The sequence below is a fragment of the Epinephelus fuscoguttatus genome, linkage group LG4 (genome assembly GCF_011397635.1).
Source record: "Epinephelus fuscoguttatus linkage group LG4, E.fuscoguttatus.final_Chr_v1".
Classification (NCBI taxonomy): domain Eukaryota; kingdom Metazoa; phylum Chordata; class Actinopteri; order Perciformes; family Serranidae; genus Epinephelus; species Epinephelus fuscoguttatus.
The window spans coordinates 41,706,926-41,729,361 of record NC_064755.1 but is presented as its reverse complement, the minus strand read 5'-3'; the positions used below and the strand labels follow the sequence as shown (position 1 = coordinate 41,729,361).

The window sequence follows — 22,436 nt, the reverse complement described above, 5'->3', positions numbered from 1 at the left end:
AATCTTAATAAACTTTACAAATTGCTATTATTGTCACCACAGGCTCTGAGGTTGTGGTGCACTGTAGTTCTGTGTGTGGTCTGCTGTACCCCAGCAGAAGCTGTTGCTCATTTGCAGTTGGTACAATCAAACACTGGACTCTCTATTTCAGTGCTTTCAAATTTATCTAAAAAAGTGAGGGTGTAATATGAGTGTCAAATCAGCCATATCACTGTGGAGTATAAGAGTTTCTGTGAAGTGTTAGTATGCCATGAAAATGTCATAAAAAGTCAGTGTGTGCACTTTTCCTCTGCAGCCCTCAGTTATAGCTGGCTTCTGAGAAATTACACCCAGGTCATCAAAAAGTTAAGAATCTTGATCTAAGATTTTTGATTCAAAATGCTCTTTAATGGTGTGTTTGGCTGTTAAGTTTCATATGATTTCCTCTGGGGGGAATTCCACCCAGCATCCCCTGGACGGTCTGGTTGCAGAGAGTATCGACTGAAAATGGTCCCCTACGGTGTTAATAGGTGATCATGGTCCTGCTTGGTAATTTCCTGAAACAGCTGGTCACTGTAATATTTGAGCAAAGTGCATTTGTTGGGGACTATCTCAGTGGCGGATGAATACACATTTGGAGGATGGTGCATGCTGGTAGCTCCGGCCCTGTGGTAAGCAAGAAGGTACAGAGAGGTGGTTTGTGGAGCAGCTCACACTAAAGAAAAGATCATCACATCACAGTGGTTTCGTATCATGAATCCTTTAATCATATCCTGAAACAAAATAGACTCAGTGTGCAGTGAAGAAATCGAGTAAATAAATATAGTTTCTCAGAGATACACAATTTGGTTGATGCTCAGGATTTTATTTTCAGGACCTTGACTTTGAAAGGAGCAGAATACAGGCAGGCCTCAATGCTGGACACACAATCCAAGGGTCTGACGGGATGAAAACAACAACGGGAAAAGAAAAAAAAGACATCGCAGCTACAGGAAGAGAGAAAAAAACACAATCACATCTTCACAGGAAGTGTCTGGTCCCCTGAAACGTGACTTCGGCCTCCGGGATGGTTGTCAGTAAATTGTACTTCGTTTTAAGATGTACGGCCTCCGGGACTTGGTGGTGTGCGACGCTTGCCTCTTCAGGATGTAGGGTGATTTTCGTTTGAGCGGAGTGCCGCCGTTCTCCTCTAAATATTCTTGAGAGTCGTGGAGTAGCTGTTAGGGACAGAGAAAGACACGGCGGGGGATGAGTGTCACACGGCGAGGAGGAAATGGCAGCAAACACATGTTTTGTTGCTGAGTGGCAGGGTAATGGGAGGCTACGGCGGTGTCGCAGTGATTAAACGAGCCCTCCTCCTCTGTGCTTCCATGCATGGCAAAACAGGTGCTAATCTGCTGTCGCTGTGTTAAGATTTAAAAAAGGAGAGAGAAGCTGCTGTGTGAAAGGAAAATGATGGAGGAGGAGACGGAGACAAGGAGGAGGTGAGACACAGAGACTGACGTTTAATGAGGTGTGTTTACTGTGAGGGAGGATGGATGAGCTCTTGTGTGCATGTTTGTGAGATGAGTGAGGTTCAGGGTGAGCCTGTAATGGCCTGCCTGTGTTTAGTGTGTGTATATTTGTGAATGTGTGTGCTGTTATTGGCTTATTTTTGTTTTGGTTTTTGGCATGAATAATAAATAAAAGTGCAATTAGATAGAAGTGGTTCTCTGTATTTTAGGCATTTTATATTTGAACCAGAAAGTCACTTCCTTTTTAAAACTATTTCAAAAGAGAAATATTGTACTTTCATATCTAGTTGCTTTGCAGACATCAGGCCTCATGAAGCAACTTCTCTTAAGCAACATGTAGATTTGCAACCATATAATGTCCAGTTCAAGATTTGCGACAAGACGAGCTGAAACAGGCAACTACTGTCAACGCTCTGTTCTGTAACGTTGCAACAAGCTGGCGGTTCACAGGAAGTGACCACCATGAGACGGCGTATCATCTCTAGTCAACAACTCTCTGTGCTTCTGATCTGTAACGTTGACAGGAAGTGACCACCATGAGACGGCGTATCGTCTCTAGTCAACAACTCTCTGTGCTTCTGATCTGTAACGTTGACAGGAAGTGACCGCCATGAGACGGCGTATCATCTCTAGTCAACAACTCTCTGTGCTTCTGATCTGTAACGTTGACAGGAAGTGACCGCCATGAGACGGGGTATTTGACCAGCCAGGTGACATCATCAGTCAGCTTGAGTTGAGCGCAGACCGGTCAGTTCACACCGCTGACACTTTTCTCTGTAATGTTCTTAATCGGTTTTGTTTCATTGCAAACCTTTAGTCTGAGCTGTGCCTCCGTGGATCCGTGTGGATCCGTGTTTCCTCCAACATGTCAGCCATTTAAACCTCTAAAAGAAACACTAATTAGTACTTTAACTCGGACACTGTTTTACTGCTAAAATGTTTGCTTTTGCATAAAGCTACAGGAGTCACAGGTGACCTGGTGGAAAGGTGTTCTCTAATATTTGCACTCAGGTTTCAGAATGCACAAAATCACCCTCAAACTTAACAACAAAAAGACGGCAATGAATTCTCAACCGGGCCTCGAGATCAGGGGCCGTATTCACACACAGTCTGAGAACACTGTCAGAGAGCTTCCAACGCAGCTTAAATTTATCTAGCAAGGAGTCTGAGCTTAGGAGTGATTTAGGAAAGTTTTCAGAGTAACTCTGAGCAAAGAAGGAAAGAAACTTCTCTCTTGGTGAGGAGGTGTGGTTGACTCTATTGCTAGATATGATGCATTCTTTTAACAGATGTCATTGGTTGTCACAGACACGCCCTTTTGTGAGTCTGTAAGGTGTGAGGACACCCAGTGGAAATGAAATGAACTGCATCACATTATGAGACAAAGTGTTGTCATTGTTAGTGAGATCAGTTGAGACAGACTCAACGCATGACTGCTGCACTGTTGCACTTTACTAGTTAACAAGTATCTCCGTCTTGTGATCGCTTTATTTCTTTTTTTTTTTGTTAAAGATATTTTTGGGGGGCATTTTTAAGCCTTTAATTGATAGAATAGATGAGTGTGAAGGGGGGAGAGAGAGAGAGGGAGAGACATGCAGCAAAGGGCCACAGGCTGGAGTTGAACCCAGGCCACTGTGGCAACAGCCTTGTACATGGGGCGCCTGCTCTACCACTAAGCCACTGACGTCCTATGATCGCTTTATGTCTGCTGTTTTATTTTTAATTGCGCTGGGTGGGAAATGTGTGTGTATCACTAAGGAAGTCGACAGCAAACATCTCCACACAATCTGTAGTGTTTCATTGGCTCGCTGTAATGCAGAGAATATATCTCTCCTGCCTCTTTGTCTTTCTGCCATTTATATTCAGCTTCAGAAATTCTTAAGCCTCTAAAAAGTCCTCCCTGCTCCTAACAGCTAATTTAAGGCACTGTGAATAACTTTTATCTTTACCAGGACCAAGTCTTAAATTCCTAGAGTCTTAAGTTTGAGTTTTCTTACAAAATGTAATAGTTCTAAGAATCTTCTTCACTAGGAGCAACTCTGTGTTCAAGGAAACTTTGAATACGGCCTCAGAGTTTCTGGCTGAAGATGTCTGCTAACATGAGGTCTGCATCAGACTGAGGAAGGATCAGAAAAACCTGACTGTGTGTTTCCTCACCTCTCTTAAGACCTAAGAAAGGATGTTCTCACACCCTGATTGGCTCAGAGAGGAAATGAACCAAGCTGCTCTCAGTTTTTAATTAGGAGTCACACCCTACACAACAGGTGATCTGAATAAGTCCCAATCAACTCTGGGGAAATGTGACATTCAGCTAAAATGAACTGGGACCAGGGAACTGCCAGCAGGTACCAAAGAACGAGGGACTGCTACATATGTTTATGAAAAAAAGAATATTTGTCATGTTTGCTGAGGCCATCACTTTATCCTGAGAGAACATGAGAGGAGGAGGATGTCACGCAGTCATGCTTTAATACACACATTAATGCACATTAATGCCACATACAGGGAAGGAAAAAAGAAGACAGCTGACCATATGATCCCATTGTGGGGTTTAAGTTTTGTTTTTTGTGCAGCAACGGGCAGGACATAAAAGACTTTACTAAAATATAAGTTAATTTCCTACAACAGCATAACCACACAACAATATTTGTGTGTATGTGTGTATCTCACCCTCTCCTCCCGGCTCTGCAGTGCTCGACAGATGAGTTGCAGGTTGTACAGCTCCTCCAGCAGCTGGAGGCCTCCCTCCGTCAGCTCGCTGCCCTCTTCCTCCTCCTCGCCGCTCCACGCCTCCTGCCGCAGGCTGCTCACCATCCTGCACAGGTTGGCCAGCGACACGCGCCAGTAGGGGGCACTCTGCTTATTCTGTTTCATCTGACAAAGAGGGAAAGAGGGGGGAGGTGGGTGAGGGAGGGATGGTGTTTTAGTTTGAAAAGGATTCAGTTTCAGATTGATTACAGGAAGTGATTGGTTTTCAAACTTGGGAATAAATTAGATCCTGGTTGTCGTGAGGAGATGATTTAATTCAAGTTTCAATTAATGTCGTGAACTGAAGTGAAGTGAAAACTGAGCTCAGAGGGAGAGACACCACAGAGGATAAAAACACAGTGATTAGGGACCGTTCTTTATCAGAGGAGGAGGGTGACTGGGGTGTGACCCTCCCTGAAGCTCCAAATATTTTTCTTTGAGCCTCCCTGAGTGACTGGCGTAATATTCACGACCCTCCCTCCACCATAAATGAGTTATTATATTTTTTAAAACGTATCTATTGATGTTTGAAAGTTAAAAGTTGAAGATAAAATTTTGACATAATGCTTTGAAGCGTGTGTCGAGTAATCCAGGAAGTGTTTCGGCAATGCGTGCATCGAGGCTTCTATCGTTTCAGACGAGTGACGTCATTGGTGATGTCCGAAGCCTCGCTGCCCGGCTGTACCACGTGACTGGTTCGGGAAGCAGTTCAGATCTTGGTGCGAGGTTTTGACAGAAGTGACACAGAACACGAATATTACCCCTTTTGCCATTATTATATTATATGACACTACACAACAATACAACTTTTGGCCAGATGATTGGTTTATACACACAGGATGCATTCACAAAACAATAACAGTTTATCATACATGTATTGGATACAGTATAGTCCTGATATACTCACTAGAAAATACACCATATTGATACAAAGGAAGTTATATGGTCATATATTATTTATTATATTCTATTATTATTGATATTATTATTATTAATAGTCATTCCCAACAGCCGTAACAAGCCATTAATACCGTGTATCACAGATTACATGGTTAAGATCACAGCTGCCTGTTTTACACACTTTGGCCAGCAGGTGGTTTCATGTGCACATGAAGCCTCGAGAAATGAACCTTTTTCTGAACCAATTTGCTGGAAAGCTTCAATGCTTCATGAGGCGTCATCTCACCATCACTAGTGTCCAAGGAGCGTTAAAAATGTGAAAATCCAATGATAATTTCTGTCTTTACAGTTTTTGGCTGTGATAAGTGGTGTAATTTTTTGCAACATGATTTTTAAAAAAAATCAGCAGTAAAAATTGCAAAATACGGCCATTTAAATTTGTATGCTGCTCCTCTAAGCCAAGTCCCTCCTCAGTGCTTAAACATTACTTGACACCCTGCCCCCCTTTTTACACCACGCCATCATAAATAATGAACAGTCCCTTTAAGAACCTCATATTTGGAAGAAGTTGAAAAACTATTTTTTAAATTTAAATATTAAAGTCTAGTTTTTCTATTCAGCATTCAGCTTTACTGCACAAAATATAAAAGTGTTCTTTGGTTATAAATATGCTGCCGTGATACAGTGGACACGATAACAAGAACAATGATTCAGTTTAATATAATCTAATCCAGTATCTTATGACTTTAGTTGTTCTTTTATCTCAGACATGTTAGGATGTTACATACCTTGACATGTTTCGGCATGTTTTGACATGGCGGTTGTGACGCGTCTTTATCAGCTGATCTGTCAATCAGCCGATATTAGGGAGGCGTGACACGACGGTCACGCCACCTGCTTTCCGTCTGCCGCCTCTCCAGGACATTGCTCCTTATTTCAATAGCATCCCTGATCCAGCGCCAGCTAACATCAGCTGATTGACAGATCATCTGATAAAGACGTGTCACAACCACCACCAAGTGACACTTCTGAGGAAGGCGGAAGTTTCCGCCAAAACATGTCAAGGTATGTAACATCCTAACATGTCTGAGATAAAAGAACAACTAAAGTCATTATCAGAAACTAAAGACATAATGACCACCATCGAACTAATCCAGCAGCTGCTGCTATAATCTGAACGTGTGTAGGCTATATTTAATTTTTTTTTGCTCATGTTTGGTTGTAACTGTGATAGAAATTATACCACAAATTACAGTGTTGGCAAGGTTGCTTTAGAAATGTAATAGATTATAGATTACTAGTTACCCTGTTAAAAATGTAATGAGTAATGTAAACATTTTAAATACTTCAAAGTAAAATAAGTTATTACATTTATTTACTTTTCTAATAAATGTTCTGCAGTAAAGCTGAGAGTTATTCAGAAATAGGCTTTTACAAAAGAGGTTATTCCTGCACAGCAAAAAAACGCAAAGGACATACATACCAGTTACATATTTTTCTTATTTAATCACATGTGATGTGTTCCTCCCTGACAGGGGCGTAGCACCAAACTCTGGGCCCTTTGCCCCCGCCCTTCCTCTCTTGATCCATGTCTCTCTCATGCACATTTATTTATTTATTTTTACAAAATTAGCTTCTTTCCTTTCCTTTCTTTTTTTGGAACCCTGATTTCCTGTTCTTGGGGAAAGATATCAGCAGCAGAAGCAGTCAAACCCTTGAATGCCAGTGCAGGGGCGGACTAAACCATTGTGTGCCTTTAAGGGGTGAGAGGGGCCTAGAGAACTTCCACTGTTTTTCATACAGATTTCAGTCTTTCAACCAATTATTCAGCCAATTTTACTTCTTTTATAGCTGCAATTCTTTAGGACAAATCGCAAACAAAACCAAACTTCTAATTCTAGGCTTGTTGAGCTTATTTTAGACAAATCATGTTGGACTCTTCTTTCACAATGAAGTCGTGCATTTGGTGTCCTTAAAATGTTATTTATGTAGGGTTTGTATTGTGTCCCAGGTCTGAATCTCTCTCCTCGTGGATGATGAATCTCATGTTTTGCCCATTAAATGTCATCTTTTGAACTGAACTAAGAATATTGATTGTGAGAAGTGTCGTCCTTCACAGCTTACATTTAATGAACAGATTCATGGGTCAGCTTTCCTTAACGAGCTCCACATTTCATTAGTTTCACTGAAGGCTCTGTGCTGCGGTCTAAATGCTGTTTTTAATTTTACCCGCTGTGTTTTTACAGTCAAAGCTGTAAAACCTTTCGGTGATTCCTTTTAAGAGCCACTGAGGATTCATCTGAGCTCTCACTTTACGCTGAGCACTGATGCAGAGTGCCACATGTTAAGACAGCAGTTGGGATCTATACGTCCTCTTCTTAGGCACCACACACCCAGGGTGATATTTCAGTCGTATCTAACCTCATCTAGCTGCAGCCTGTCGTGTTATAATCCAGTCTGAGTGCTTTAAGATGGTGGAGGGGCCCCAGGGCCCTGGAGCCCCTCACACGTGGGCCAACGATCTCACACACACAAACTGCTGCAAAGACTTCTGGGTGTCACTGAGGATGATGGAGAGATTCAGGAGGTGAGGGGAAATTGTCACTTCTAAGCAATTGTAAATGGCCACCAGTCTTCCAAGACTCACTTTGCTCCGATCATTTATGAGCGTCAGGAGGGAAAGACTCTCCTCTGATGTTATAAAGACGTGAGCCGCGATGACGGCAGGTTCCTTTTGTTTGCCAGCGAGGAGCCATGTAATAAAAGACGTCAAAAGAACAACACACAGGGGAGCAAACATCTTGACATTTACAGATCATTCATGCATCCACGATTTCAGAGGGTTTCATTTAGTTTTAAATTAACTGCTGGGTGTGGTTTTAATTGTGCTGAAAGGTCACATGATGGATTGCTTCTTTTGCGGCTTCATCAGGGTGTTCTCCAGTAATTAATCACTGACTTTGAAGGGTGGGATGAGGAGTAAATGCAGGGGTCCTATATTCCAACCATCCCCAGTGGTCCCTTCTTTATTAACACATCAGCCTCGTCTCTGTTGAGTTTTCTGCTGGTGCCCGGCTTCGTAACAGAACCACCAACTCTAAACTCGTACAGCCAGAGTCATCATTTCCATAACATTTCTTATCTGACGTTTTAAAAGCTCAATCTATATTCAAACATCGCAAGCCACTAATCACAGGGACGTCAAATCGTCCAGACTGACAGATGAACCCCGGCTGAGGAATAATGCAATCATATTCAGTGGAGAAATCTAAGAAATCTACGTCCTGCATCTAATCAGATAAAAAGAAGAGTGGACGAGCAGCAGGTCGATCAATTTAGCTGTCACCTTAAAAAATGATCATGTATATGGGCGAGTTAAGATAGAGATCCACAAGTGTCTTCTACCATGCTGCACTTTGCAGCCTCTTGAGCGCTCTATCAGTCATCCAGCAAGTTATTATTACAATCATCACCCCTGAGCAGCCCCCGAGCATCAGCAGCAATGAATCACATGGCTGATTTGTCACCGTCACGTCTCCGTACGAGCGCCGTGGTTATTCATCAGACAGAGAGAGAGGGGTGGGAGATGTGTCGTTATGATGCTGTCAGGTCCATCTGAATCCTATTAGGCTCAGCCATCCGTCTGCTCGTGCCTCCAGTTCCACTTTCGCCAACTTCATCCCTCAGCCTCGCCTGGCCTCGAGCTCACTCAGCAGCAGACGAATGTGTCAAAATCATAAAGTTACAAGTGAATTACTTCCCTCAGCCTCACCTCTGATTTTCACCTCGGAGGACGACTGCAGCGACTCAAGTGTTTGGATTATATTTATTTTTGCTCTGCACATTTCAGCTGTATAAAAGAGTCTCATCTCATTTCCAATCAAAACAAGCTGAATAAGTTCGACCCTGAGTGACACAAAAAAAGCCTCCATTTCCCACTCAGCATGAGCACAGCCATGAAGCTGAGGCTGTGTCTGAAGCATGGCTCCTGATTTCATGAGAGAACACCTGTGCAGCCTGCGTGTTGGCTCATCTGGAGACAGGTGAAGGGTCTCGAGCTGACCGGGCAGGTCACAGCATTTTGGACACTCAGTCTCTGATGTCACAGGTGCAAAAAAAGGAATTGCCTACCTTAGAAGTGAAGAGACTGCTGAGTAGCTCCTCCTCCAGAGCTCGCTGGTCCAGGTCAACGTCTGAAGAGAAACAGGAATAAAACTTTCATCCAGATCCAGTCAAGAGTTAAATGATCCTGATGATCGTTGTGTTAATAAATGTCAACGAGATGTGAAAATATAATGTCTGTTATTAGTTTGTCTCCTGACATTTAAACTGTTTCATCCTCTTTGTGAGACGTATTTCAGGAGTTTGCAACATTTACATCTCAAATACTTTGTGAAGACAAAATAAGCTGAGCCCAAACTCAGCCCATGTTCTTATTTGTTTTGTTTTTTTTTATTAATTTTATATACTTTATTCATCCCCCTGAGGGGAAATTCAATTTTTTCACTCTTTTGTCATGAACACACAGGTCCGAAAGACACACACATGCACAAACAGGACCTATACATGCACAAAGTCGAGAGATGTCAGAGTGAGGGGGCTGCCTTGGTCAGGCGCCCCGAGCGGTTGGGGGGTGCGGTGTCCCCACATTTAAGTGCTCAACAGGTGGCCGAACCCCCAGTGTGTCCGAGAGCGATGCAAAATGCACGTTACCCATTAAAGCTTTGTTAATACAACATACAGTATTAATTTTGAGGATTCAGAAGAGATGGATCAAGATTTTTCCATTTCACAGACTCACTGGACCAAAAGTGTAGTCTAATTCCTACTGGATTTAGACACAAACACAGTTGAGTGTGGCCTTTATTTAACATGAAATAATTAAATGAAAATGAATTTATTTGATTTGGAATATTATTAAAAAAAATAATAATAGACAATATAATTAATAAACAAAAATAATAAAAAAAAAATTACAATAAAAATGAATAAATAAATAACAATATTCAATATTCTGCTTGGACTTATTACGAGGGTCCTTTTTGTATTAACATGGGCTAGAATAGGTTCTAAAACAACTAAATGAGGAGTCATTACATCGGGTCATTGACATGTTTATAGGAACATAGAAGAGAAGGAACCCTGAATCAATAAGTCACAGTCTTCACAGAAATAAAGAAGAATAAAAGTCTTGAAAAAATGTAAATTTTGTTGTGGTCCCACAAAAATGGAGAATAAATAATTTTGGCAGCTGAGGTAATTCAGTATTTAATCTGAAAACCCAAATTCAAATTCAAAAATGATTTGAAGAAGCTTTGGTGTGCAAATTCTTATTTCAAAACAAGAAATACACTCTAAGAAATAATCCACTGGTTCAACTAAAAAAATGGGGTAAAAATGACACTCATCTTTTTAAGTAGCCCCAACTCTGGCGTTATTGAGTCAGTCATATTAAACTCTTTGAAACTCTCACAAACTCAGTCATTTTAGTAAAAGCAACATTATTCACTTTGACCGCAAAAGCTTAATTAAGTTGAACCAAGTTAATATTTGACCAAACGCTGTGCTATCTATCTATCTATCTATCTATCTATCTACGTGTTATTTTAACTCAAAATGTCTGATTTTGAACAACTTCTCAAAATAACTGTCAGCTGACTTAAAACAACTGATTCACTAAAACATGTTTATGTAGCAAACAAATTTTTTTTTATGCTGAAAAACATCTTTATTTTAAGTGTTATCCACTAACAGCGTTTATCATCTTTCCATGATTTTGAATATGCAGTTTTTAAATACTTGCAACAGCATCACCAAACTGATGCAGCTGCACCTGTTGCATACATAAGTTATGTGAGCGACTTGTTTCATACTTGGCTTGTGTGTCAAGGCTTTGTCCCTATTTTGTTACTCTGAATAAAGTCAGTGATTAATCATAAAATCACAACACGATTCATAAATGCAAAAACCTGTTGGAGGAGCTGCGGTGCTTACCTGTACAAAGTCCACCACATGTGAAACAGAGGAGAAGCAACCACGCCACCTGTGCCTGCATCTTGATTACCAACACAACACAAAGGATCCAAGACTGAAGAATTCACCTGAGGAGGATTTTAGTCCATAAGGTTAAAGGTCAGACACAGACAGCTAAAGAGGCTCGAGAGGAGCTTTGTAGTGATGCTGCTGCTGCTGCTGCTGCTGCTGCTTCCTCTTCTTCTTCTTCTCTTCCAGCTCCAAACACGCTTCCCCTTCCTTGCAGTTTTCTGGTTGGTTGTGAAGTGCAGTGGGCTCCATTCCCTCAGTTTATAAGAGCCAATGTGATGTCAGAGGATCAGTCTCTCTCTCCTCATCTCCACCCCCACCTTCCCACCCACTAACACAGCCCCCTTCATCCATCCATCACCCATCAGTCCCTCCATATCGTCTCTTCCCTCCCATCACCGTGTCATCATTTCATCAGACGTCACTTTGGCATCACAAGGCGAAAGGTTTTTGCGTCAAGCTTTGGGAGATTTGGTTATTTCACCTCATGAATGCACACAGTCTGAGGTTTGTTTTGTCTCCCAGAGACGGGATGCAGGGGTGACGTGGGAGGATGCACGACAAATGTTCACTCTTTGTGTCATTGTTTGGAGAAGATGTGCTTCATCGCATCTTTTTTCTTTTTAGCATATTTTGTGTCTTTTTAAAGCAACAGGTGATTATTGAGACTAACAAACCAAATGGGCGCCTACTGAAGACACGAAACATAGTGAAAAGTTATAGCTCTGCAAATTTATTTTCATTTAAAAGTGGAATGGATCAAAATTAAATCTTCTAAATACATCAAAAATAATGCACCACCTAAAACTTCTTTAATAAAAATCATCCTAGACGTTATTGATTATTGGTATTTTAAAATAGTCTTTTGAAACATGTCTTCATTTGAGAAGTCTCAGCACAGGGTCCATTTAGTAGGTATTCTGGAGCTTTTGATCATACTGTGTGAGCTTTATCAGCAGATGCCCAGTGGTCCCTAAATTGTAGATTTTTACATTTCCTTTTTTCTGAGCATTTTTAGGGACATCTCCTCAACGTTGGCTTCAGCTGATGTTCAAACTTCATTCTTCACATGAAACAAATGTTTAAAACTTCTGAACACCACTGAATATGCAGGTTTAAATAAACAGGTTCTGTGCAGCTGAGGAATTTCTCTCCATGCTACAGAAACATGTTCAGAAAACAGAAACAAATTAAAGTAAATCCAGTGTCCATTCAGATCTGACTTTAACACTGAATCATTTGCTGATGTTGCAGTTAAAATTGAGCTAATGTCATACAAATTATTCCATTTTTTTTTAATGTGTTGACCTGGGAGTCCCTCAAGGATCAGTTTTAGAGCCCCACATTTTTTTGATTTTTTTTTTTTTTAATAAAGATGTTATTCAGATTTTTTTTTATCAGTTACTTTTGATTATTTTACTCTGATATATTTCTAACCTGGATTATACACATACCTGATGTGTATTTACAGTGAAGCCTATAACAAACAAGAGATAAAGATTATTTTACGTCCACATACAGTATCACATCGGATTATTTGTTGCCTGCTTCAGGTGCTGGTGCTTTGATTTGGACTTCATGTGAACAGAAATTAATTACATAAATGTTTTAAATGTCAGTGTGTGTGAATATATATTGATGATAATTTGAAAAGTCAGTGTTCTTTAGTGTATAATCAGGTGAGAATAACAGTCATTGTGTTATCCTTACCTTAGAATGAGACGTTTATATCTACACAGGGAGCGGGTCCTTGTCTACAGAGATCGCCATGTTGTATCACCATGTTTCTAAGGTATCCCAGAACGGACAAATCAAGCACAGTCAAAGTTTGGATTTAATAGGGCCACTTGTGTTTTCACGTTTTCGGGTCAGCCACCACAGTGAGAAGCCTATCTGTGATGAACTGTGTCAGAAAAACAGATTTGGAATGTGAAACAGCTTTATTCTGTATTTTTAACGGTTAAAATCAGCTGGTGTGTTTCTTTTGGAGAGGAAGAGACCTCTGTGGATAATTCTGCTCCTGGTAAAAACTTTATGAACGTCTGGCTCAGAAATAAGGTGAGCTCACAAAAAGTTATCAGAGAAAAAAGGTGAGCACATAAGAGCATGAGCTGCCTGTCTAGCAAACGAGAAACACTGATTTGATACGTGAAATATTTTTTTTCAGTGTTTTTGTCCGTTTAAATCAGGCGTCTCATTTATAAACGTGACGTACACACAAAACGAGGCCTGAAAGAGGTGTACACCCACGCAGACTTGAACTCCGAAGAAATTCTAACCAGTAGAAGTTTCAGCTAGTTGTAATCTGCAGTCCTCACCGCTGGACGCCACTGGACCATCGGACACACTGTACCTTTAAATTAAACATTAGCAGCAGCAGTAAACTTTCCCAGGATATAATTAAGTCATTTCCTCACTTCCTGTTTATAAAATGCCTGTTTGATGTCTTTGTAATTGTTCTATTTATGATCGCCTCTGATTGTTGTTCATTACCAAACACAAACATAAACTGGCATCTGAAACTTGGATGCCTTAACTTGTAATAATATAAAAAGGTGAGTGGATATTTAGAAAGACACTGTGTGTATAATGTGTTACACTAAATCCACTCTGACTTGCAGCCACAAACTGAGTGTGAGCACATTCTAGATCAGCCTCAGTTTAACACAAACCGGTCCCCACAGGGAGTTCTGTCCTTCTGATATGGTGTAAATATCAGTTTGTGTGTTCTGCAGAAGATGTTTCAGCTTTAAAAGCAGAGCGGAGTCAAAGCAGGCTGCATTCCTTTCATGTCTGAATTCCATCTTTGTCATTTGAATCCAGCAGGGAGAGCCACTCACTAAACCTCCAGAGGTCCCAGCTTCCTCACTGAGACCAGAATCCTGTTTATACATTACTGAGTGTGGCCTCTGAGTGGCACCTTTGGATGTGAAGTATCCCAATAAACAAAACCAGTGTGCATTACTGTGTGTGTTTACTGCACAGCATGTAATGGCCGATATTCGGAATTTTCTGTCATGTATTTTTCATATTTGTGTATATGGCTCATGCAAGAACATTTTTAGTTTTTAGAAGGCTATTCCCAAAATAAGCACCATATTCCTGACGGGATTTCTGCAATTTCTGGCTCCATAACTTCATATTTCCTATGAATTTTCCACCTAATACTGAGTTTAATCCGACTTAATCCTTCTTTACTGTGTTGCGTTTTAATTCCTAATGTTTCACTGTTTTCACGGAGCTCTGTGACTTTGTGTAAACTGCCCAAAGAATTCATTTTGCCTCATTTATTATTCCTCGGCGGTAGTTACTCAGGTCGCTCCTGCAGGTGGAGGAGGGGGGCAGAGATCCACCCGTGCAGTCGGTGGGAAACACCTCCCTCCGCTGCTCGGACGGGGCGGACAGAGTTGAAGTGGAACACCCTCCAACTTTTCTCAAACACTCCACAAAGTGCGGGACGTCCTGCCATGCTGGGACTCTAACGCTTTTTTTCGGATTGCTGGTGTTTGTTCCTCGCGCTCCTGAGTCATGGCTCCGTTTGGAAAAAACTTCCTGAAGGCTCGACAGAAAAACAGGTAACTCGATGAGAGAGCTTCGTTGACGTGAAGCCTGCTGAGCGGGTTGTTGCCTGAGTTATTGGGGAGATGAGGAGGGAGAATTACGCACAGCGCACAGTGCGCAGCGGGTTCATGAGCGAGCTGCACAGGACGGAGAGGAGCTCAACTATTAAAGCTGTTTAGTTTTTACATCCTGCTTCATGTTAGGATACTGCAGACTGCTGTCCACAGGCAATCAAAGTAAAAATACAACATGGTGACACCGTAAAGACACAAAATACACAAAGAGTAAGACACTATGAAAAACCACAGGGACACTGTTTACACCTCTTAAGGTTATTAGACAGTTCAATCATTGTTTTAAACCAACATCAACCAGCTTTAGGAACTCTTAACGCTTGTGTGTTGCCATCACAGTATATGTACTGTGGAGGAACTATTCAGAGCCTTTACTGTAGTAAAAGTACTCACACCACACTGTAGAAGTACTCTGTTACAGGTAAAAGTGCTGCACTGAAAGTATTACTTTAGTAGGGTTGCAGTGATATACCCGTTTCAAGGTATACCATGATATAAAAGTTGATGGTTATCATACTGTGTACATTTGCTTATCTATGATACTGGGGGGGGGGGAATTCAACTGGACGGAGGTAACCAACAATAACCCTCCTATTTTCATTCCTTTAAGGCTCATTCTGAATGAACAATATGAATTCTGTAATTGCAACCCAACACTGAAGATAAGGTTACAGAGGAAAATGTACTTGAAAGTAAAAGTCCTCAATGCAGAACAGTTTGAATCAGCAAATCTTAGTGAAGCTGGAAACATGAAATGTTTCTGCATTAAAAATGACTTAAGTAAGTTGCCAGTTCTGTTCTTCAGTTGACAAATGGTTTCAGCAGTTTTGTCACTGAAGTTATCAAATATATTTGGGGAAGTAAAGTGTAATGTGGCATGAGATGAAAATACTTAAGTACATGTACCTCAGATTTGGACTGGAAGAGCAACTGAAGTAAAGTAAACCACTCTTCTTCAGTTAAAAACCCGCTGTAACCACTGTTGCACTTATATGTTGCTTTTGGCTGATCTGTTGGTCAGTGATGTCTCTGGTGGCAGCTTTTGTCACCAACTGAACCCTCCGTCCCCTCTGTAACAGCAACATGTCTCAACTCTCCTGACTGTGGCAACTAGTGGACTGAGCGAATTGTGGGAACGGTCAGTCGGTCAGTCAGTTTTGGTGTTTGTTAGCGGCTCTAATGGATCAGCACTACAGCTTTCCTTGGTACAATACTTGTGTAAATGTACTCAGTTACATTAGGGCTGCAGGCAGTATACCAGTTTACAAGGTACACTGTGATATGAAAGCACTTTTCAAACAGAGTAACAAAGTGCTTCACATGTCAATAATTAAAACAGACAAGACATGAAAACAACAACTTTTAAAATAACTGGTAAAAACACTTTGGTGTATAAAAACTGAGGCAATGAAAAACAGTTTAAATGAATATAAAGGATTTCCAGTAAAAGTGTTATAAGAAGGGACTTAAAAGAGATCGCTGACTTGGCCGACCTGATTTCCTGAAGTCCCCGTTAGTTTTCAACCTCTGGAGCAGACAAAAGACCTCTGCAGCCCGAGGACCTCAAAGTACGTCAGGAGGTGTACGATATAAGAGGTCACCGTTATAGCTGGGAGAGAGACCATGAAGAGCCTTAAAACTAATCAGTACAATCTTAAAATCTCTTCTGAAACATACTGGGAGCCAATGGACTGATGTGATCACGTCTCTTGGCAGTTGAATTCTGAGGGTTAGATTAATAGATTTTCGATTCAGGCAAGAAAAGAAGCTGTTGCAGTGATCCATGCATGAAGAGATGAAGGTGTGTAGAATCTCACCTTTATTTTAGTTGTTTTCAAAAGGGAGGCTTTTTACACAAACTTCCATTAAAAAAAGTTTTCAAGTTTTAGTTACAGTGATATTCGTCTCTTTGTCGACCCTCTGTTTTCATTCCTTTACTCTGACTGAGTAAAGGATAATTAGGTAATGCCATGATACCGTGAAGCCCCAGTATTTTCTGAGACGGTTGCTGTACCTTGAAAAAATCTCATACCGTTGCAACCCTCAGTTACGTTCCACAGTTATTGATGGAAAAGTACATCTGTCAGAATTACGTGTGTGTTTGTGTGCATCTGAAGCGCACACATGACAAGTTTTTTATCCCTAAAGTTGTATTTTTGCCACATCAAGTGACATTCCCACTGACTGAAACTGGTGTAGGAAGGTTATTATTCCCCATTATGGAAAGTTGGAGTAAGATATGCTCTTTGATAGCAGCTCTCTGTCAAACTGTACATCAGCTTTCACCTTCCTCTGCTCTGTAATTACTACAAAGATGGTACTTTTAATACATCTGAGACACCAGAGTCAAAGAACATTCTGACTGCAGGTCAAGAGAGATCCTGTCATCAACACTCGTATAATTCGCTCCAGCAATTTCCTTGAGTGGCTCGATGGCCTTTTGATGTGCCCCTGGCTGCAGCTGGGATCCAACCTGAAAAGGTGGGAAATAAGATTCAACCAGCCACAAGCTGTCCTCCATTATTGGCACACAAATTCTATTTGGATTGTTGGCTGCAAACTTTTGTAGTGCAGAGTTTGGTAAACAGAGTTTGGAGTATCTAGGTCATGATCCAATCCCTCGCAGGGTGCAGACAGGATTCATGTTGCCAAGGCCGGGATCAGGAAGGCTTTAAATGTGGGTAAAGACCTATTTTCATTAGCTTTACTTATTAAGACTGGTTTACCACCAAACTGTGAGGAAGGGCTTTGGATTAAGTTCAGAAATAAAACAGGCTTTTATACTAAATTACTGTAAAACTCTTTGACAGTGGCACCCACAGCAGAATGGATGTATTTTCACATCACACGCAGAGCTGAGATGAATTATCTTTGATAACTTCAAACAGTCTGACTGAGGCTGTCTCCAGTGGATGTCTTATTTTTTTTTCATGCTGTGTAGTAATTACCACTGCTGCACCTATAATTACCTCGAGTGTTTAGATCTGTAGATATGTCAAATGCTTGATTCCAGAGACTGGCATTAACTCGCGCTGAGCTGCGTGTTTGCTAAAGAATGACAATATGAAGCTGATGTGTGGAGTTGAAACTTCATTACAACTTGATTACAGCCGATAACATTTGTTTCAATACTAGTTATCATCAAAGAACCACAGTGAGTCATCAGGGAGTCCCGTGCGTCAGGCTGTGTCCTATAGTGAACCAGCGCGTGCAGGCCTCAAAGCGGTTTCAATTAAATGGTTGCCAGTCAGTGACATGTGTGACCAAAGCCATGCAGCAGCACGACAGCATTGTGCACACACCAATTAGCCGCTGAAATTGTTTGGTTAACGCAAATTAGCCACAGAAAACCAGAAAAATCATAGCGATTGTGTTGAGAGTAAGTCGTTTGTTTTCACTGAGCAGCAGCATCTTTGGTGATTCACAGAGCTGCTGGGGGGAGGGGGGGTTACAGAGGAAGGGAAGGGGTGTGTTGTGTCTCTGCTCACAGATGCCTATCAGAGCGGGAGTCATCCCAGAGATCAACATATTCAGATAGAAAAGTGCTGTTATTTCCTCTCTGATCCCTCATCCTCTCTCAGATAAGACAGAGGAAGTGTCTCCTGCTCAGTGTCTGCTCTGCTCGATTATCTGTGTACATTTCTTCTATTAAACAAACCACAAACAGAAAACTCTGTGTATAGCTCCCACGTCCTATTAGGCATGTCACAATACTGGAAATCTAGTAGTCGATACAAATACGACTGAAATGACATGATTCTTGAAACCCAATTCAATATCCCATGTTCTTAAACACACACTTTTTAATTAAATCATTCAAATTAAATTTAATTTGAATTTGGTTAATGATTCCTGATGATCTGCCAACAACACAAAGTACTAGTCTTTGCAGGCAAACAAATTTATGTAAATCAGGGCTGTCAAGCAATTTAAAACATGAATTACACACTCTGTGATTAATTAATCTAAATTAATTGTATACATCAACTTTTGCTTTGAAAGCATGCAAAAAATTTAATTCAAGTGAATGTTGTCAGATGTGTCGTAGTAAAGCTGCTGGATTTTGTTCCCCTGCCCTCGACCATCCAAATTTGGCCCTACCCCTACATTTCCGCATTCCCGTGAGGGGTGTCCCAATTCCTTTTTGCGTGTAGGGGTAGGGTACATAACGAGGGGTAGTGAGTATGAAACTAGCCCTTCTGAGCGAGGGATTTCAGATGCTGACTTGCCAGCGAGGGGTAGACGTTGCCATGGCTACCACCGAGCAAGAGACGGGGAAAAAATTTATACATAGCTAACATTACCGTCGTCAGGTTGTTTGTTAGCTAGCTAGCTAGCTAGCTCGCACTATTTGACACCTGTCATCTGTCCTGTTCTGCAAAATGTCGGATTTTTCACATTACAATAACACGTCAGCTAGTATAACTATGCTGCCTCGTAATGTTAGCTGGTTAGCTAGCTAGCAGAAGTCCCCTGTCATCTGTCGTTCTTCAAACGAAGCATGATGAATGCGGCAAACGCAATCGGTAGGATGAACTCAACTGGAGACTTACTGTAGATGCCAGTTGAAAATGTAGATGGCACGCAGCTTGCTGTTTAAAATAGTTACGTATGCGTGAACGTAACCGACGCAGTGACATAGTGAGTAGTGTCCCAATTCCTTGGGAAAGATTTCAACCCCTACCCCTCGTTGCTTCATTTCGAGGGCCAAGGGGTAGTGGGCAAGGGCTAGAGGTTAGGGCCAAGGGCTAAGGGGTAGTGGACAAGGGGGGTATTGGGATTGGGCCTTAGTGAGGCGGTCACAGGTAGACTGACTAAGTCTGAACCCCTGGTCGAGTGTGGCATGACGAGGCTGGCTGCTAGCATTAGCATCAGAGGCTGTGCTAGCTCAGACCTCTGGGTTCGCTGCTAAATGCTTTGTGTTGAGGTGAAATTTCGGGCTGACGTTCTCAGATGGTACAAAACTCCTTCCTGCAGAACCTGCAGAGAACAGTGCTCCTATCAACAGCTCTGGGTGTTTTTTAAATGTAAATGTTCCATTCACGGGGCCGAGCAGCGTCGTCTCATCTGTCTCCATCATGTGACAAAGACACTGTGGCCTAATTAACTAACTACAGCCATTTTTTTTTGTTGCAGTAAAATGTATCTAATGGACTGAAAAAGCAACTGACTGTATCATTCTAGTAGCCTACCTAAAGCTTTATTTGTATCTGTGATATATATAATTTATTTAATGAGATAAATAATAAATCGATACCGTATTGACACATACAGATATTGCAATGGGCGCGCTGTCACCAGAGCAACCATCACATCTTGCATTGATGACTTAGTAGTAGGGACACATCAGGACACTTCAGTGTTACACTTCAAAAGATATGTGGTCAAATGTGTCCCAGACCACCTCAGCAACTGGTCTGAGTGATCGCAGCACCATGGTGGTCGTTTATGCGTGTATGTAGCTGTTTTAACTTTAGATGAATGGTGTGATGGTCGTCTGTGCATTCACACACTCTGTGACAGACAGGCCAGGTGAAACCTTTGACCTCTGACTTTGGTTTTCTCTTAACATTTCATACAGCTATCATCAGGTCCAAATTGAATGCGTCCCATACTTTGAGTAAATAGTAAATGGAGTGAATTTATACAGAACTTTTCTAGTCTTAGCGACCACTGAAAGTGCTTTACACCAAAGGCACCATTCATCCTTTCACACACACATTCATACGCTGTTGGCCGAGGCAACCACACGAGGTGCCTCCTGCTCTGGGGTTCAGTATCCTGCCCAAGGACCTTCGACGTGTAGACAGCAGAGGCTGGGGATCCACTGCTTTGCCTCCTAAGTCAAATCAACCACAAAGCTGTAAAACCTCTGACATTCTCATCTGTACTGTGGGAGTGTTACGAACAGTGTTGGGTAAGGGTTACTTTAAAAGTAATCAAAGTACGTTACTGCATTACTTTTTAAAAAAGTAACCAGTTACTTTACTGCGTTACTCCCTGAGTAAAGTAACTCAAGCACTTTTAAAGTACTTTTGAGTATTCTACATTTGCTATTGGGCAATGGACCACAGGGCGCTAAGCCTACATTTTTTTGTCTCCAAAATTAAAGTTATGGACCACTTGCCCTTCACTGAGATCCAATTCTCCCATCACAGCCGTCACTTTGACCAGTAGAAACACAGAACGATCTGCTGCCGTAGACAACTGTATGACAACAACACCCCAGTGTTTTTAATATTTCCTCTAGGGAAGTTACCACACAGAGTAAAAGGGGAAATGATGGTGTGAAACAGCAGAGGCACTTTGTCAACCCGCTGAGTTAACGTTACTGTCATTAGCATCAAGCTAGCAAACAATGGTACATCCTCACGGTCGGACATAAAGTTATAACATTTACAAATAGCGGCGGTGCTTTTACTCACCACAACTGCAGAGGCTCCCAGCTTCATTTGAAACAAACTACATTATTTATTAATCCCTCTGTGTGTTTATAGATTTACTTTTTATCCGCTCCGTTGTCTTTGTAAAGTTAACATATCGCACTGTCATTTCAAACTCAACACTTGTTTCAAATTAAAAGCCCCTTATAACCTCAGCTGAGAGAATCCCTCCATTTTCTAAATAGGCTTTTATTCTGAAACATTTGTCAGAACTTCCTGTGGAAGATACAGTAGCTTGACAGTTTCCGTATGGCGCTTCAAATGTAGTTCCTGCCATCTGCTGACGCTTTTAGGTGACTACAACAACATGTCGGCTGGCACATGAACAGACACAAATAATAGTGAAAGTAATAAAAACAGGACAAGAATAACCCGATGACATCACACACGCCGTGAAAGACGACCGGGGATAATTGGTGAGTACCAGCATGTAGCGTGTACCAGGCATAATGCAAGTCCTGAGTCTGAAATATGTCTGTCAGCGAGTCCTGCTCCACCTATTTAGACTCCACCGTAGACAACGGCAGCATTTCTCCGACCACGTAGCGAGTCACAAGCTCCGTGGCTTCTTTCAGACTGATAGGTTTAACGTTATCTCCGTTATTAGAACCAAACGATAGCCGTTGCTGTTTCAGAGCTGAAGGACCAGCGTTCTGAAAGTAACGGAAGTAACTGATGTCTTGTTTGAAAATGTACTTAAGTATTTGATTACTCAAACAGCAAACTAACGCGTTAGGTTACTTGTTACTGCAAAAAGTAATCAAAGTACTCTAACGCGTTGCCTTGTAACGCGTTGTACCCAACTCTGGTTACGAATCACACACCTTTTCTTTTTACTTTTACTTTTAATAGGTGCGACAGCTGCGCTTAAAAAGTACGTACTGTTGATTGCATTATGCACACAGTTGGGGCACACTACTGTCTCACTGCATTACGCTCTGAACTTTGACCCTCGTGCACGTGTATTTGTTACCTTGGAATTAAAACAAAAATCTGTTCACCGAGCTCACCAGAGACAGAGGTCAACCCACAGAGATCTGCTGCTGTTGTTACTCTGTAATGTGTTGAACTTTGAAGTGGATTTGAACATATTATATTCACCACAGTAAAATTACATCTGCAGTTCTCTGACATTGTTATTTTCATAGCTCTGTCCTTTTGTTGTTGGTAATGTG

General features: G+C 41.4%; 2 protein-coding genes across 4 annotated transcripts in view; one reads left to right on the top strand and one right to left on the bottom strand.

Moving 5' to 3' along the window:
* Positions 1-779: 779 nt before the first annotated feature.
* Positions 780-16,509, bottom strand: nts (neurotensin). 3 transcript variants are annotated; one of them, XM_049573080.1, is made up of 5 exons: positions 16,303-16,509; positions 11,136-11,242; positions 9,273-9,334; positions 4,164-4,367; positions 780-1,196 (listed from the first exon to the last, which is right to left on the bottom strand). In XM_049573080.1, exons 2-5 carry the CDS (start codon positions 11,194-11,196, stop codon positions 1,053-1,055), a joined length of 471 nt encoding a protein of 156 aa, XP_049429037.1. In that variant the 5' UTR covers positions 11,197-11,242; positions 16,303-16,509; the 3' UTR covers positions 780-1,052. The 3 variants fall into 3 exon arrangements, with proteins under 3 accessions (XP_049429037.1, XP_049429038.1, XP_049429036.1); XM_049573081.1 differs by having other exon boundaries at positions 16,312-16,509; XM_049573079.1 differs by lacking the exon at positions 16,303-16,509 and having other exon boundaries at positions 11,136-11,401.
* Positions 14,599-22,436, top strand: part of rassf9 (Ras association domain family member 9) — a 21,751-nt gene continuing 13,913 nt past the window's right edge. Inside the window, exon 1 of the mRNA XM_049573054.1 lies at positions 14,599-14,758. Within this exon, the coding sequence (XP_049429011.1) occupies positions 14,712-14,758 (47 nt within the window). The 5' untranslated portion in view covers positions 14,599-14,711. The remainder of the gene's footprint in view (positions 14,759-22,436) is intronic.